At 36.3% G+C, this 14,359-nt stretch overlaps 2 protein-coding genes across 3 annotated transcripts in view; both read right to left on the reverse strand.

The window, feature by feature from the left end:
- Window positions 1-5,754, reverse strand: part of LOC149026660 (uncharacterized) — a 29,270-nt gene extending 23,516 nt beyond the window's left edge. The window contains exons 1-3 of one of the 2 annotated variants that reach the window (XM_089155022.1): window positions 5,573-5,754; window positions 2,887-3,035; window positions 866-983 (exon numbers count right to left, since the gene is read on the reverse strand). In XM_089155022.1, coding sequence (XP_089011148.1) covers window positions 866-983; window positions 2,887-3,014 — 246 coding nt within the window. In that variant the 5' untranslated portion in view covers window positions 3,015-3,035; window positions 5,573-5,754. Of the gene's footprint in view, window positions 1-865; window positions 984-2,886; window positions 3,036-5,186 lie in introns of both variants that reach the window. The other variant, XM_089155014.1, reaches the window with a different exon arrangement.
- A 1,291-nt stretch (window positions 5,755-7,045) lies between these two features.
- On the reverse strand, window positions 7,046-11,602 carry LOC149026661 (putative serine/threonine-protein kinase PBL17). Its single transcript, XM_089155035.1, has 6 exons — window positions 11,190-11,602; window positions 10,236-10,546; window positions 9,236-9,371; window positions 8,600-8,736; window positions 8,270-8,393; window positions 7,046-8,102 (listed from the first exon to the last, which is right to left on the reverse strand). Exons 1-6 carry the CDS (start codon window positions 11,236-11,238, stop codon window positions 7,546-7,548), a joined length of 1,314 nt encoding a protein of 437 aa, XP_089011161.1. The 5' UTR covers window positions 11,239-11,602; the 3' UTR covers window positions 7,046-7,545.
- Between the last annotated feature and the right edge of the window lie 2,757 nt (window positions 11,603-14,359).

The raw sequence follows: 14,359 nt of genomic DNA on the forward strand, positions 1-14,359 counted from the left end.
TCAACTCGACAATTGGATGAAACCATAAGACAGGGCAACTTGTGAATAACTGATGCGCATCTTTTATAAATTCCATATGACTAAAACCCAATTACAAAGTCAAAATTAGGTATGCCATTGATTAGCTTTCTAATGCATAACTGCAAACTTCCAAGTTCCAACACATTCTTCCTTATAATTTCATGCAATGTATGAGTTGGATAATTCCTAAACCATTTAAATTAGGAATCCATATTTTCTATTGAGCGACTCAATCATGCGAAATAGGGCTAGATTGTCTGCTGATTGATTGTAAATTTCATGGAGGATTTGTTTATTAATTGCTTCCCCACAATTGAATTTCACACACCTGTAGTGCCTGCATGGTCTTAGGTTCATTAATCCATTCTTGCCTAAATCTTAGTTTCACTTTATTATTGCATATTAATTTAGTATAATTTAATTTTATACTTAATTTTTGCATTTTAGCATTGCTATTGTACTTTACTTAAATCATGACAGCATGCTTAAGTAGTGCACTCTCCCTGGGTTAGGACTAACAATTCCAGAGAACTCACTTCCTTGAGATCGATCCACATCTATGTGTGACACATGTGCTTGCCATTAATTCTATCACTTAGTTTTTTTCTTTCTTTCATTCTATTTTCTTTCTTTCTTCTTCTTTTTTAAGGCGCAAGCCTGGGGGGGGACAATAACCAATAGAGCATTCACTAACGACCAAAGAAAACCTGCAGCCAGATACAATCAACAAGGTAACTTACAGTTACAGTACAGATTGTCACTAGCCAGATTGCCATATGGTAATTGTTTCTAGATGATGAAATTGCTAATAAATGAAGAAAGCATGTTTTGGTTCAAAACATACCGCTAGATTCTTTCGCAGATAACGCATCATCTCTTCATAATATTCACCTTCTTTACAAACTTTTCGAGCAAAACAAGTCTTCCACTGGAGCCGCTTCTTTATGCATTGGTCGATTACTCTGCATTAAGGGAACAATTGAAAGAACTAGGTTTAATTAAGGGAACCAAAAATAATTCAGCTAAGAAAATCATAGAATTAGCCTCCATTTGTCCTTTCACGGGTACCTCCTCTTCTATTTTTCCTTTGCCTTTTTGTCTAGATAAACTTGATTTAAAATTAAATAGTAAAACAAGGATCATATACAGCAATCAATAATGGTTGTGAAACCTCAACAGGAACTAAATGATGAAGTAAGGGCCATAAGGCGTAATAACCATACTTACAATCTCCTCAGCTATGGCATTGGCTCCCTACAAAGGAAAATTTTCACAGGGCACATAAGGCTCTAGCTCAAAGGACAAAGTTCTTTATCTCAAAGGACCTCTATCCCCCCCCCCCCCACTTGAAGCCATTCAATCGTCATTTTTTTAACAACTTCTATAAGCAAATGCACCATTAAATTGAAGAGTGCTCTCAATACTCTGCATGACCTCTTTCAGCTTTTAAGTGACTGACTCATAATACCAACAGAACACAGACTGCAGGCCCCGTGGGCGAGGGGTGGTGAGGGAGGACAGTAGCATTGACCTCTCATGCTCTCTAAACACCCCTTAACCCAACTGGCCCCAGATTGCTGATGGGGCTGCCATCAATGATGGAATGGATCTCACACTTATGCTCTTTTATAAAATGACATTGTTCTTTTGCAGTTTCACATTGAAAGGTAAAACAGGAAACCAGTTAGATTCCTTTTGAACTATACCTGCAGAAATAGGCTAGGCTACTCATGAGGCCTTGTAGGAATTATAGTAGGATCTTGGAACAACTTGGGGTTTGAAGTGCAATAACAATTACAAAGAGAAGACAGAATCTAGGTCATACTAAAAACTCGGTTCCATTTTTCCAGTTCCACTGTTTTTTTTATGTGCTACTACCTGAATCAAGTCTCTGTCTCCCTTCAAAATATGATATTTTGTTAGCTTGGTGACTCCAGTATGGTTTAATCTATGCTGGATACCTATTGGTAAAAGTACTTTGATTGCTTTGTTGTGCTTTTACTGTTTCTGCAGCCAAAATCTTGATTATGCAACCAAACTAGACCAGATTCGAATCTGATCCTGCTGCACCTACTGCAAAGAACTTAATTTCTTCAAAACCACATGATAGATGATGATCAATTTACCACATGACTTGAATATTAAGTCTAAGTTAGGTTTTATCTTTTAAACCTATTTTCTCTTTTCTGTTTTCTGATTTCCAGAAAATCACAGTTAATGTTTTAGACATCACAATAAATATTCTTTTTTTATCATTTTTTTCCTTTTTTTGGGTTAGGGGGCTGGGGGCTGGGGGCTGGGAGGAGGAAAGCATCAGAGCAAGATCCTTTTCACTCTTCATTACCATTCAAGTAACCATACTCAGTCCTATTCCAGCAGACTTTTACTACCTCAAATTTTTATCACCATTAGGCTTATGAGGTCTTACATTGTTTCATTTTTGGGTACTCAAATACAAGTGTTAGCTTGAAAATGAAATTCAATTCCACACCTATGCCGTCCATTGACCAGAAATCGACAATCAAGAGATAGAAAATCCACTTAAAGAAAAGGCAGGCTGCATAGACAGGAATGATCAACAGCTGCTATGGTAAAAGGACAATACAGCAAAAAAGAAAACATGGTAACACAAGCTCTGTTGATTTTACAAGAAAATAATAAATTAATATGCCCTAAATCCAAATTCCCAATGGAGCAAATTTGCAGGTCATCTTTGAGGCAGGAAATTCCAGGCAAGACTACAGCTCTAATTTTTCTTTTTTTTTACTTAACCACACAAAGAAGAGAACAAGACCAATGAGCAGAGAGGCACAAAGGCACAAAGGCACACAGTAATGGTATATATGTAAGCACAAACTGCTTAACCTTCTGTGCCACTCGTCTTTAGAAGATAGAGTCACTTGAAGTCGTTTCGGAAGATTCTCCCAAGGGCATTCTTCCTTTATTGACTTTAGAAGAAGTTGTTCCTCTATGGTAGCTGGCACGTGCTGCATCTTAATGTGTTAATCCTCTTCCTGAAATAGATCAAAGAATAAGAAAATTATTAGTCAAAATTTAACTAATTGACTTGTATAAGTCAAATTTAACATGTGATCACACATTAAAATTTACCGATTGGGCTACTCTATATCATAACAAGAGACTGCTGTAGATTAGATTTTAGTAGAGTGGAGCCTGGAAATGAATCCAAGTCTCAAAGTCTAGTCTACTGAATTAATCTTACCTCAACCTGATAACACATTAGATCTTAACTCCACCAATGCTATTGCACTGCAAGTCCCAACTCTAGATTAAAGAGAAGGTGTGCATAAAGTTGGCAGCGAGCATTTAAAGGGCATCGAAAAAGTAAGAGCAATCAAAAGCTAACCCTCTATACAAGTTTGCCAGACACTAAGAACTCAGAAAAAATTTGATGAAACAAGTGGTATTCCCCAAGCCACAACAAACCTTTCACAACATAAACTTTGAGGCTGGTTGGTGAACGGTGAATCTTAATGAAAGCGTTCAACATGGCAAACACAACAAGATCCAGAGGAGATGAGAACCCAAATCCATCTCACTTCTCAAGTTGCAGTCCTTATAGGCCTAGACCACCCAACAATAACAACCACAATAACCTTATCCCAACTAAATGGGGCCAGCTACATGGATCTAAAAGAAGCTAAAATAGTAATAAGAATAAGAGACAAGGCAATTAAAAAGGGGTAAATGTAAAAAACAATATAAATAAAGGAAATAGGCAAATCACTAGTCAAGTGGCACCCCAGAAGTAACATCCCCCCACAGGGGGTCAGTAATACAAGTCCTTGCCCTCCAAACAACTCTATCAGTGCCATACGAGGATAGAGCCCTACAACATATATCCTTTCTTACTGCATCTCCAATAGTCAACTTAGGCCTGCCTCTACTTCTTTGGGCTCCATCAATATTAAACCTAACCTCCTGTTGGTGCATCCGTAAGTCTCCATGGACATGATCATGCAACCTCAAGCTGTTCTCACAAAGCTTATATCCTGGATTGGTTCAACTATCGGCTCCAAAACATTTGTTACCTATTCTATCTCTCTTGACCTTGCTGTACATCCTCCCCAATATCCTCATCCACTAGATTCATTATATCTTTATTACTCTTCATAACTACCCAACACTCAGGCTCATAAGTTATGGCAAGTCTTCTTTTTTTTTTTTTTTTTTTTTTTTTTTTTTTTTTTTTGGGGGGGGGGGGGGGGAGGAATCCATAGTTATAGCTAGTCTTATTATTGCCTTATAGATTTTCCCCTTAAGCTTAATAGGCATGCATTTGTCACATAACACTCTTAATACACCTCTCCATTTCATCCATCCTAATGTAGTTCTATGGGAAACAATATCTTCTATTTCACCCTCTTTAATAAAGGTTTAACCCAGCAATCTAAAGCAATCACTTTGTGGTATCAGTTGCTTCCCCCGGTTTTACCACTTCTTCGCCTCTCATGGTTTGACTGAAGTCACTCATCATACATTTAATCTTTGTTCCCCCAAACTAAAAACTCCTGATTCCAAGTTTGATCTTCATGGTTCTAAATTTGCAGTAATTCCTTCCTCTGCATCATCTATCAAGACGATATCATTTGCAGATAGCATACACTCTCCATTACTTTGAAATGGTATTTTCATAATTTCATGAACCATGAAGTCAGTTAACCACCTCTGTCTGTAATTTGACTTAGTTTGAGCTCAGTACCCAAAAAAAAAAAAGAAAAGGAATACATTGGTTTTGAGCTTCCCAATACATAAAATACACTCTGCATGTTCCCAGCCTGCTGTGTTGCCAGAGAGATGACTATGCGATGATTAAAATTGCATGTCCTCTTTAAATTTCGGTGTCTCTCACCCCACAAATCTGAACAAACTTCAACAAGACATGACGCGCCTTCAATAAAAGGCTCCACCAGTTAACACTTTCGAACATTAGAAAATTCTTCTTGATGCAAACCGATTGCATTACCAATACAATCAAATTTGTAAATGAAGACAAATACAAGAGTTGCATCTACTTAACGATGGAAATTCATAATTATAGTAAAATTTGCTTACAAAAATAAGAACAAAAATAATGTATATTTTCAGAGATAAATGTGAACATAATTAGAAGTATGTGATTAAGTCTTATCTAACCAAGATACCTTAACAAATCTGTTGGGTGCTAGCTCCAGAGTCCGGACAACTGATAGTCAACCACAGAATCTAATTCCTTTTTCTCATTTCCAATTTCCGTCCTCTCAGTGTCGAGGTTTCAAATGCTATATAAGGACCACCTAGAGAATTACAGCTACTGATGAACACTACAATTCAGGAAGTAGAAAAGCAACTGCGCCAGTCACTACCTTTGATCCAACTCGAGATCAACCGCTCAGCAAACAAATGTAGCGTGCTAAAAAAAGACAACTAGTTTGAAGTTTTGATATCTGATCGGAACAAATGTTTCGGGCGAATCATAAACCTAAAATTGAGGGGATCGGAGGTACGGTTTCAAATAGTAAAACAGCGTATCGATGGAGTAGAGAATTACCTAGTCTTGCTATCAATGGCTATGAAAACCATGCACAGATCGATCTAGGTTTTCGAACTCTTCGACTACTGGATTTGATTTTTGCAGCCACTTCAGACATGAGAGGAACTGTGGACCTTCTGTCCGAAGAACGCTGCCCGGTCACGCGGCCCCCTGCACCGCGTGGGACCTCCCCAAAGAGTACGTACGTTCACCGTCGGTGAACGCGCGAGCACACAGAAAAGAGATTTGCGTAGTGAACGCGAGAGCATACGGTTGTTTATTATTATTATTATTTTATTTTTTATTTTTTTCAAGTTTATAAAAGAAGTCGAAGCGGTATCATACGAGTAGGTTTTTTTTTTTCAGGGTAAAGGTGTCATTTTCTTCGAATCTTGATTTTAATATTTAATGTAGAAACATGACCATAAAGACTATTGTCCTTTTTTCTAAGATAAAGGAGCATAGTCCATATATTTACACAGTTGGACAAAACCTTAAATCCCTTTTTACGAAAACAAAAACAAAATTTTTTATTTATTATTTTTGACTGTCAAAATTTGTAACCGGTCTAACAAGGACGGTTCCGTTATCAAAATTTTATAATCATGTTACTTCTCTTAGGAGTTTTTGCTATGAAGTAAAAAATTTGTTTTCATGCTTAGAATTGGAGAAGCAAAATTTTCAAAAAGGGGGAGGATAACCGCGAGGAGAGGGTTAGAGGGTCATTAAAGCGTATGTGTCGTATATTCTCGAAGATTGGACGTTCTATACAAGGGTAATTTCTCGGGCTTTGGTTGTTGTGGAAAGCGTAAGCGGAAACCTCCTATAGTAGGGGTTTTAAAGTTAAATATTGACGTTGCCATTAATAAACATACTAATGTCACACAATTAGGAGGAAGACTTTAAGATCAAGCAAATTATTATAGGAGGCTTTGCAAAGAGCATTAATATGTGTTCTATACTTGAAACTAAACTCCTTGGAATCAAAGAGGATTCTACAATAGATATGAGATTTGATTCATTGATTGTGGAATCAAACTCTCCAATGGCAACCGCATGCCTTTTCACTTGTCAGGTGTTGCTCTAAGTAGTCACCTAGATCAGTTGGAAAATATGAGATCAATTCATCACGTGTAGAGATGTTGATGCTTATTGCGGTTGATTGAATATTGAAAGTATCTTTAATGCTAAAGGAGTCTCTAGGCTCTAACGTTCTTTTGAGATCCTAAAAGAAAATCCTCCAAGCAAATTTCTCAAGCTTTTCCAACAAGTAGTTGTTCTTGTGCGATGGGTCTATGACCCCATTTATGCACCCCACACACACAAAATATACTGACATGCGAATAGTAGATCATAAATTCAATTAAACCTCAAAAATTTTGCTTATTTTAAACCTCCAACATGTGATTGCATTGATATAAGCACCCTACTTTGCCATTCTCAAATTAACCAACCTGATATACCTTGATTGTGTGAAAGGAGATCATAACAGACGTTAAGAGTATTTAGCTGGGAAAAATTAAAAATAAAAAACAGGCGCAGTGCCAAAACAATTAAAGCGTCACACTAAACATGAATCCATAACACATGATATTTAATCTTGATTGTATTTTAAGGAAGTTTTTGGCTTTGCCATTTGATCATTTCATACATCTTGAAATTGACAAATGTGCAAGGGACCTTTGAACCTACAATATCTCAGAAACTATCTCAAATCTATGTGGTTTAAATATGTAGGCTGCCCACAGAGACACTTCCCATTGACATCCGTACAACTTATTATCCAAGGCTCATTCTGAGATTGCAACTAAAGTAAATGAAAGATTATTTATAAAAGCTTCTGCTTTATATTGATTTGATTTGGATTCCCAGCCAATTCCTCATTGGATAAATCAGATGAACCCTAAAATTTTAAATTAAAAAGAAAAAATCAATTGGGTATAATTGGCTCACCCAACTTACAGAGACAAACTCTATTGATTGGTTTTCTCTCAATCCTGAAACCCAGTGGTTTCCACTTCAGGGGCTGGGGCTGATAGGTGGGGGAGGAGCTGTACATATTGCATTTGGTTAACCTTGGAGGGCTCACTCTTGCTCCTGCTATTAGCAAAGTCCTCTCTTTGTTTCACTTGAAAATTAGGTTCTGTCTCACCTTCAATTCTGCTTGCATGTTTTTCCCTGGGGTTACCAGTTGGGAACTCATACAAGGTTACACCTCTGTGAAGGTCTTCCCCATTCTCTCCTTCTTCTTGAAACATTTCAAGTATCTCAACCACCTGATTCATGGTGGGCCTCCCCTTCGGATTCTGACTGAGACATCGATAAGCCAAATTTGCCACCTTCTGAGCAGACTTGATCGAGTACTGACCTTCCATTCTTGGATCCAATATCTTCAGCAACTTCTTATTATGGTTCAATAGTGGACGTGCCCATTCAACCAAATTGTGTTCCTGACTTGACCTCCTTTTGTTGATAGCTCTCTTACCAAGAAGCATTTCAAGGAGCACAACCCCGAAACCATATACGTCGCTTCTAGCTGTCAGGTGACCTGGCCAAATAAGGAGCAGGATATATGATAAAATATCACTTTAGGTTCTAGAAAATAAAATTTATACACATCTATCTCCTCTTTTAAAAGATACATAAAAATAAATAAACAATTTATTTTCATTTCTAGCCCTTCAAGAGAGAACAAAGGTTGGCAATGTCTTGTACCAGTCATGATGTACTCTGGGGCAGCATAACCATAAGTACCCATCACTCTGGTGGACACATGGGTCTGATCACCCATTGGCCCATCCTTTGCGAGTCCAAAATCTGAGAGCTTAGCATTATAATCCTGCAAGTTATGGATACAGCATTAGTTGGAGGAAGATCTGGTCGGAAGCTTTCAATTTTGACTATTCTGAAGAAACTGATAGTCTTGGTAAACATTTCTATTCCATATAGACCTTCAATGTTCCATCATTAAGTAGAGCATGCAATGACAATTCAACACTGAATATGCAGAATGTAGAAGGTATATTAAGGTTTCTGTTGTCTCACCCCATCCAGTAAGATGTTTGATGTCTTGAAGTCACGATATATTATAGGTCTCTCTGCTCCATGAAGAAAAGCTAGACCTTTTGCTGCACCTAAAGCTATCTTCATTCTAGTGGACCAGGTCAGCAATACACATACCTCTGCGAACATAAGAAACAGTGATCAATGAATAGATAAATTTCTTAAGCTGACAAACCATTTGTCTTGACTAATTCCCCACAAAAGAAAACACAAACTTCATTTTGTTCCAGATCAAAGCTACTCTTTCATTCATGATGTGTACTCATGAATCAAATATTTTATTTGAATTTGGTTTCAGTATTCTACTACTCTGTCTTATCTCTTATTTATTTTATTTTTTCGGGGTAAAATATTCTACTACTTTTTAACTACTCATAAGTATTTTAATTGGAGTCCTTAATAATTTTCAACACTTCCAGTGTCTACAAAACCCAGACCAGAGGTATTTTTCTCCCAGATGGTTCTAAATCACCAGGTAGGCAGAAAAGTTAGATGGTCTACGTCGTGGTTGGCAAGTCCTAATTTCCAGGCCAGTCTGGGTTAGTGTATCAATATATAAACCTTCTACTCTTCTTTATATCAGATTAGTTCTCAGTATGCCATTTAGCAACTACTTACTTCGAAAAAGTTGCTTTTCCAGGCTCCCGCTGGCCATATATTCATAGACCAGCATCCTATGCTCATCCTCACAGCAGTATCCAATGAGTTTGACAAGATTTGGGTGACTGAGCTGTCCAAGATAGTTGACCTCTGCCTGAAAGGATAGAACAAAACTATGAAGTTCCTCTCAAACGTCAAAACATTAAAGAAAAATTTCCAGTACAGATGAGCACCATAGAGACTATGTTCGACCACAAGACAATGCTTCAGCATGATTTAGGTTGGCCTTATTACTAGAACTATCAATTTTGTACAGCTTTGGGTCTGCACATCCCATCAAATGGCCCCTCTACCATGATTCAACATCTAGACCATTCTACACAGCCCATCAACATGTAGTGACTAAGAACCTGAAACCCAACATGGCATGGCATGGCATGCCATGATGTCTCAATTTGAACTGGTTGCTGACCTTCCAGTTTGCAAAACAGGTTGCCAGGACCTAATCCCTTTGCTTGCTTCAGTGAATTCTATCCTTTAAAAAGATAATAAATAATACTAGCAAAACAAAGAACATGCATTGAACATTAACTCTGTTTTTCATAGGCATGATAAGGGGAAAGTTCTGCACAAGACAGGGGTGAACATACCCCCTCACAGGCTCTTATTCTTCTTTTTCTCATCAATGAGGTGGCCCCCTAACCTGCAGAAAACTCTTCTCACCCTTTAGACATGTATCATATCAATGTACGATAGCGGTGTGTCAAAAACTCTCCCATAAACTAAGCATAACTGATAAATATTTCTAAGCCATCCATTACACAAGGTAGATACAATTGCAAATTATGTACATTGTTCAACATTCTTTTTTCATCAGAAAACAGAGTAACCCAGAAAGCAACCATTTAAATAGAGCAGACATCAAACCAAATGAATCATCATTCATTATAAGGATATACATTCCCTAAGGAATAAAGGAAACAGTAAGCTCGAGATCAACAAAAGGGAAGACAAATACCAGCCACTCACGGTCGCCTTGGAACCCCTCTTGGTCAAGCACTTTGATAGCAACTTCTGTAGTTTGGTAATCAGGTCTAATACTTTCATCTAGAACTCCTTTGAAGACAACCCCGAACCCACCTTCTCCAAGAATTTGATCCTGACGAAAGTTCTTGGTAGCCAATCTCAACTCATTATACGTAAACATATCCTCATTACTATATCCAGGATTCTGAAGCAAGTCTTTGACATTTGAGGGAAATGCTGTAACTTTTGCCACATCTTTGTCTTGTTTCTTCGGGGATGCAGTTGTGGCTTGGAACTCGGCCACTGAAATTCATAGATAAAATGAAAATTTGTTAGATACCAGCAAAATTATACGGCCATTGATGACTAATGTTAACAGTTGAGCCGAGGAGAAAACAAATGTAGCTTTCTCAAGCATTTAAAGCAGGACTAGAGCCCCCCAATCTTTAAGAATGTGTAGGATAGCTTAATGTTAGCAGGGATCTTATAGTTTCAAAACGCTTTCACCTGAGACAAGATTCAACATTATATTGCTTTTACATTTTTTATCTTCAAATCTTTTTGGGAGCTAAACTTCGACTTGGAGAGTTCTATCCTTCTTCACCCTTGTATTTGACTGTCTCACTGTGAAACAACTCTCATCGTGTTCATCTCTCTTCCTTTGAAGGGTATGAGAGTTATTTCACAGTGAGGACAGTCAAATGGATACAGACACATGGCTGTTAACACACAGAGAGAATATCTGCGAGCAAACCCAGACTTTTCCCCAAAAGAAATCACAAGTGGAACCTTTCTTAAAGGTTCGGTAGCTCTACCCCTTTAACCAACTGACAAATACGTCACACCTAATATGGAAAACCATAAATTGACCGGGAACCAGAAGAAATTCATGCCCCAAAAGAAACACGGAAATGATTGTTAGACAAATAAATTAAATGAGAAATACCTGGCTTCTTAGTTTGTTCTTGTTCTTCAATGGCAAAACAGTTACCCATGAGTATGATCCGGGAAACTACGAAAATTGGATTTCATTCAAGTCTGCCATTCAAGGCTCTACTTCAGTTCACCGAGATGATACTTCTCCAACTATATTTTACAAAAATATCATCTGGGTTTGATCTCAAAAGTTCCAACTCTCAATGAACCGCGTTTCTTCTTCCTAACAGTACAACATCGGCAAAAACACTCAATTCGGATCTGGACTGACTTGAACACAAGAGAAATTTTCGGCTGAGAAGTTCTTGCGACGATGGCGGGGGTAGCCGGAAGACCGAAGTTGCAGACACAGAAGAGAAGAGCAAGAGAGAAGACTAGAAGAGAGGGGTTGTCGTGTTAAATTATTCCATCTCTGCCTTTTAAAGTCCGAAGCTGACGAGAACGCTCAAATCTTTGGCATTAATTACTGGACGTCCCCCGTCTTCGATCGCTGTTTTCTTTAACGAGGTCATTTACTAATTGGAAAATGACACCAAATCTGGATAAATTTACACTGACGCCATCAACGATGAATCCTTCTAGAAGGTCTTCTTGACTCGAGAGTGCGATCGTAAAACGAGGAAGGTAAATTCGTAATTATGATATAAGAGCGAGTGTAATTTGGGATATTAAGGCAAGAAGATGGGACCGGTGGAGGCTTCAAAGTCTTCTACCGCGTCACCGTGTCTGACTTGTTTCTTTTCGTTTGTCTCTCTACGTTGTGTGGGATATTCCCTTTTTTGGTTCAATTTTGGCGGTTAGGTGCTTCGGTTAATGGCACACGGTTTGATTTAATTTACACAATTACCCTTGATATTTGGGTGTCTGAGTGTGACAGACTGACACCTCTATTTTATTGTTTACAAATGAATACCCATCAGATCCTTTTTCGTGAAAAGCATTCAATGTTGATTTTGTTAGATCCTCCTTAGTAGCCTGAATTTTGTGATTTGATTCATCAATGGGACAATTTTTTTTTTGATAAACATCCTTAATTTCTTTTTCTTTTCTTTTTTTATAATGAAAATATAAATTAATAAATTTATGGATATAAGATAAAATTAAGAGATTTCACTGTTTTTTCAGATATTTCACTTTTACTATAAAAGAGTTGAAACATTCATACCAAACTCTCTAAACTTTGACTTTCGAACGAGAACTAAGAGCTCTCTAAAGTTTTCATTCCACCGATTCAAATTAATCAAATTTTATAAACCATGACTCAAGGGGCGGACCTATGTAGGGGGCCAAGAGGGGCCATGGTCCCCTGGATTTTTAAAATTTTTATATAAATTCCCTTAATTTCTTTGTTTTTTCCACTTTTTTCTCTTCCTATATGTCACTTTTTTCTCTTCCTATATGTGAAATATCACTATTTAGCCCTCCAATATTGAGAACAATTTTTAAAGGTAAAAAGTAAAATAATGGGCACATATGTCATTCTTAATTAAAAACTAATTCCCCAATCCCTATTTATTCTCTCCACTAATCTCTCTTATCTTTTCTTCCTATTTAATCTCTTTTGTTTCTATAAACCTGGATTAAAGGAAATTTTTGAAAAAACATCTTATTAGGCATTCAAAAATCAAAATGTCATTCATAATTAGAAAATAACTCTTCAATCCCTATTTATTCTCTTTTATATCCTCTCTTTTCTCTCCTCTTTTCTTCTTATTTATTCTCTTCATTTTCTTTCTTTTTATTTATTCTCTTCGCTTTCTATAAGCGTGGATTAAGAAAATTTGGAAAAAAAATATATATACTCCACAATTAGGTACTATTTCTCTTTTTCTCTTTTTTTTATTCTTTTTATTTGATTTTATATTATATGCTTCTTTATTTCTTCTGCAAATTTTGTTATTTGATTTTGAATTGTTGAATAAAATATCTATAGTTAGTAGGTAACTAATTGCCATTGGTTTGCATCTCTTACCTACAAAAATTTTTGGTTTACATCTCCTACCAAATAAAATATTGGCTTGCATCTAACTTTTTAGGGTTGAAGTCATGTATATATAATTTTTTATATATTATTACTTTAATTTTACCTATATTTTGTCGGGAAAAAAATTCGTTATCAATAATTTACCTCTCTTTTTTCAAATATGTGTGGGCCCCACAAAATATATGTGGGGTCTTTTCTTTAATACAATAAAATAATTTAAAGGTGGGACCTCAAATGAATCTTATAAGGGCCCACATAATGTATAACAAAAAAGCATTAGTGTTTCCTTAACGGAAGGTTATCTGGCTTTCGTTCTTGGCCCTCCCCCAATATTTCATTCTGAGTCCGGCCCTGACTCCAACAATTTGAAATCTTCTGACGCCAGTAACCAAACCAAACCTTAAGGAAGCTAAATTTATTATTATCCTTTTTAACCACCCCAAAAAATTAAGAAAATTATCATTTCCTTAACCCATTCTCCGTGGGTTCTATTTGTCTCAACATAAAACTTTTGACCTGAGAATTTTCTCAGATAAATTAATGCTGGAAAATTTTGATAATATCATTTTTATACTAAAGCATTGACGCATTCTTCGAAAAGTAAAATTTTATATTTAACTTTTTTTCAGGAGAAAATTTTCACATAGAACTTTCTTAATACAAATTCATGTTGAAATATCAAACCCCCCATATGAAATTAATCAAATATTATATTAAATGATTTTTAAGTTATTATATATCTGAAATTTGAAGAAAATTTTGTGTTATCTTAAATACTGCAATAAATAATATCTGAAAATAAAAATACCAGACTTCTCACTTATTGTACAGAAAACATTATTTATTATGGCACAAGTCTTTACTATGCACATATATACTAAATGATTGACTAAGAAAACAAAGTAAATACTAGACTAGTGAAAAATTTCAAAATTTTAAATTAAACTTTAAATCAAATCTTATTCATTTAGTATAGAAATGCATTACAGAGGATTTTTTTCCCTTATTATAAAGAATACTGCGACAATTATATTTTGGAAACAGATGCTATACATCCAAATAGAGAACTTTACCCCTTATTAACAATACTGTGATTTTGATACATTTATTCATTAAATTTTTATTATATCATAAAATATCCCACTTGTACAATCAGGTAATTTGTAAATTTCCATCACAATTGCTTGGTGTAGAAT

The sequence above is a fragment of the Hakea prostrata genome, chromosome 1 (genome assembly GCF_041222555.1).
Source record: "Hakea prostrata isolate BN-2017 chromosome 1, UWA_Hpros_2, whole genome shotgun sequence".
Classification (NCBI taxonomy): Eukaryota; Viridiplantae; Streptophyta; class Magnoliopsida; order Proteales; family Proteaceae; genus Hakea; species Hakea prostrata.

Excerpts from the sequence above, each read along its gene's own strand:
- LOC149026661 (XM_089155035.1), bottom strand. The coding sequence starts at position 11,238 with ATGGGTAACTGTTTTGCCATTGAAGAACAAGAACAAACTAAGAAGCCA. Across the intron at positions 8,737-9,235 it reads GGAAAAGCAACTTTTTCGAA|AGGTATGTGTATTGCTGACC; the intron begins GTAAGTAGTTGC and ends TTATGTTCGCAG. Across the intron at positions 8,394-8,599 it reads CAAACATCTTACTGGATGGG|GATTATAATGCTAAGCTCTC; the intron begins GTGAGACAACAG and ends CATAACTTGCAG.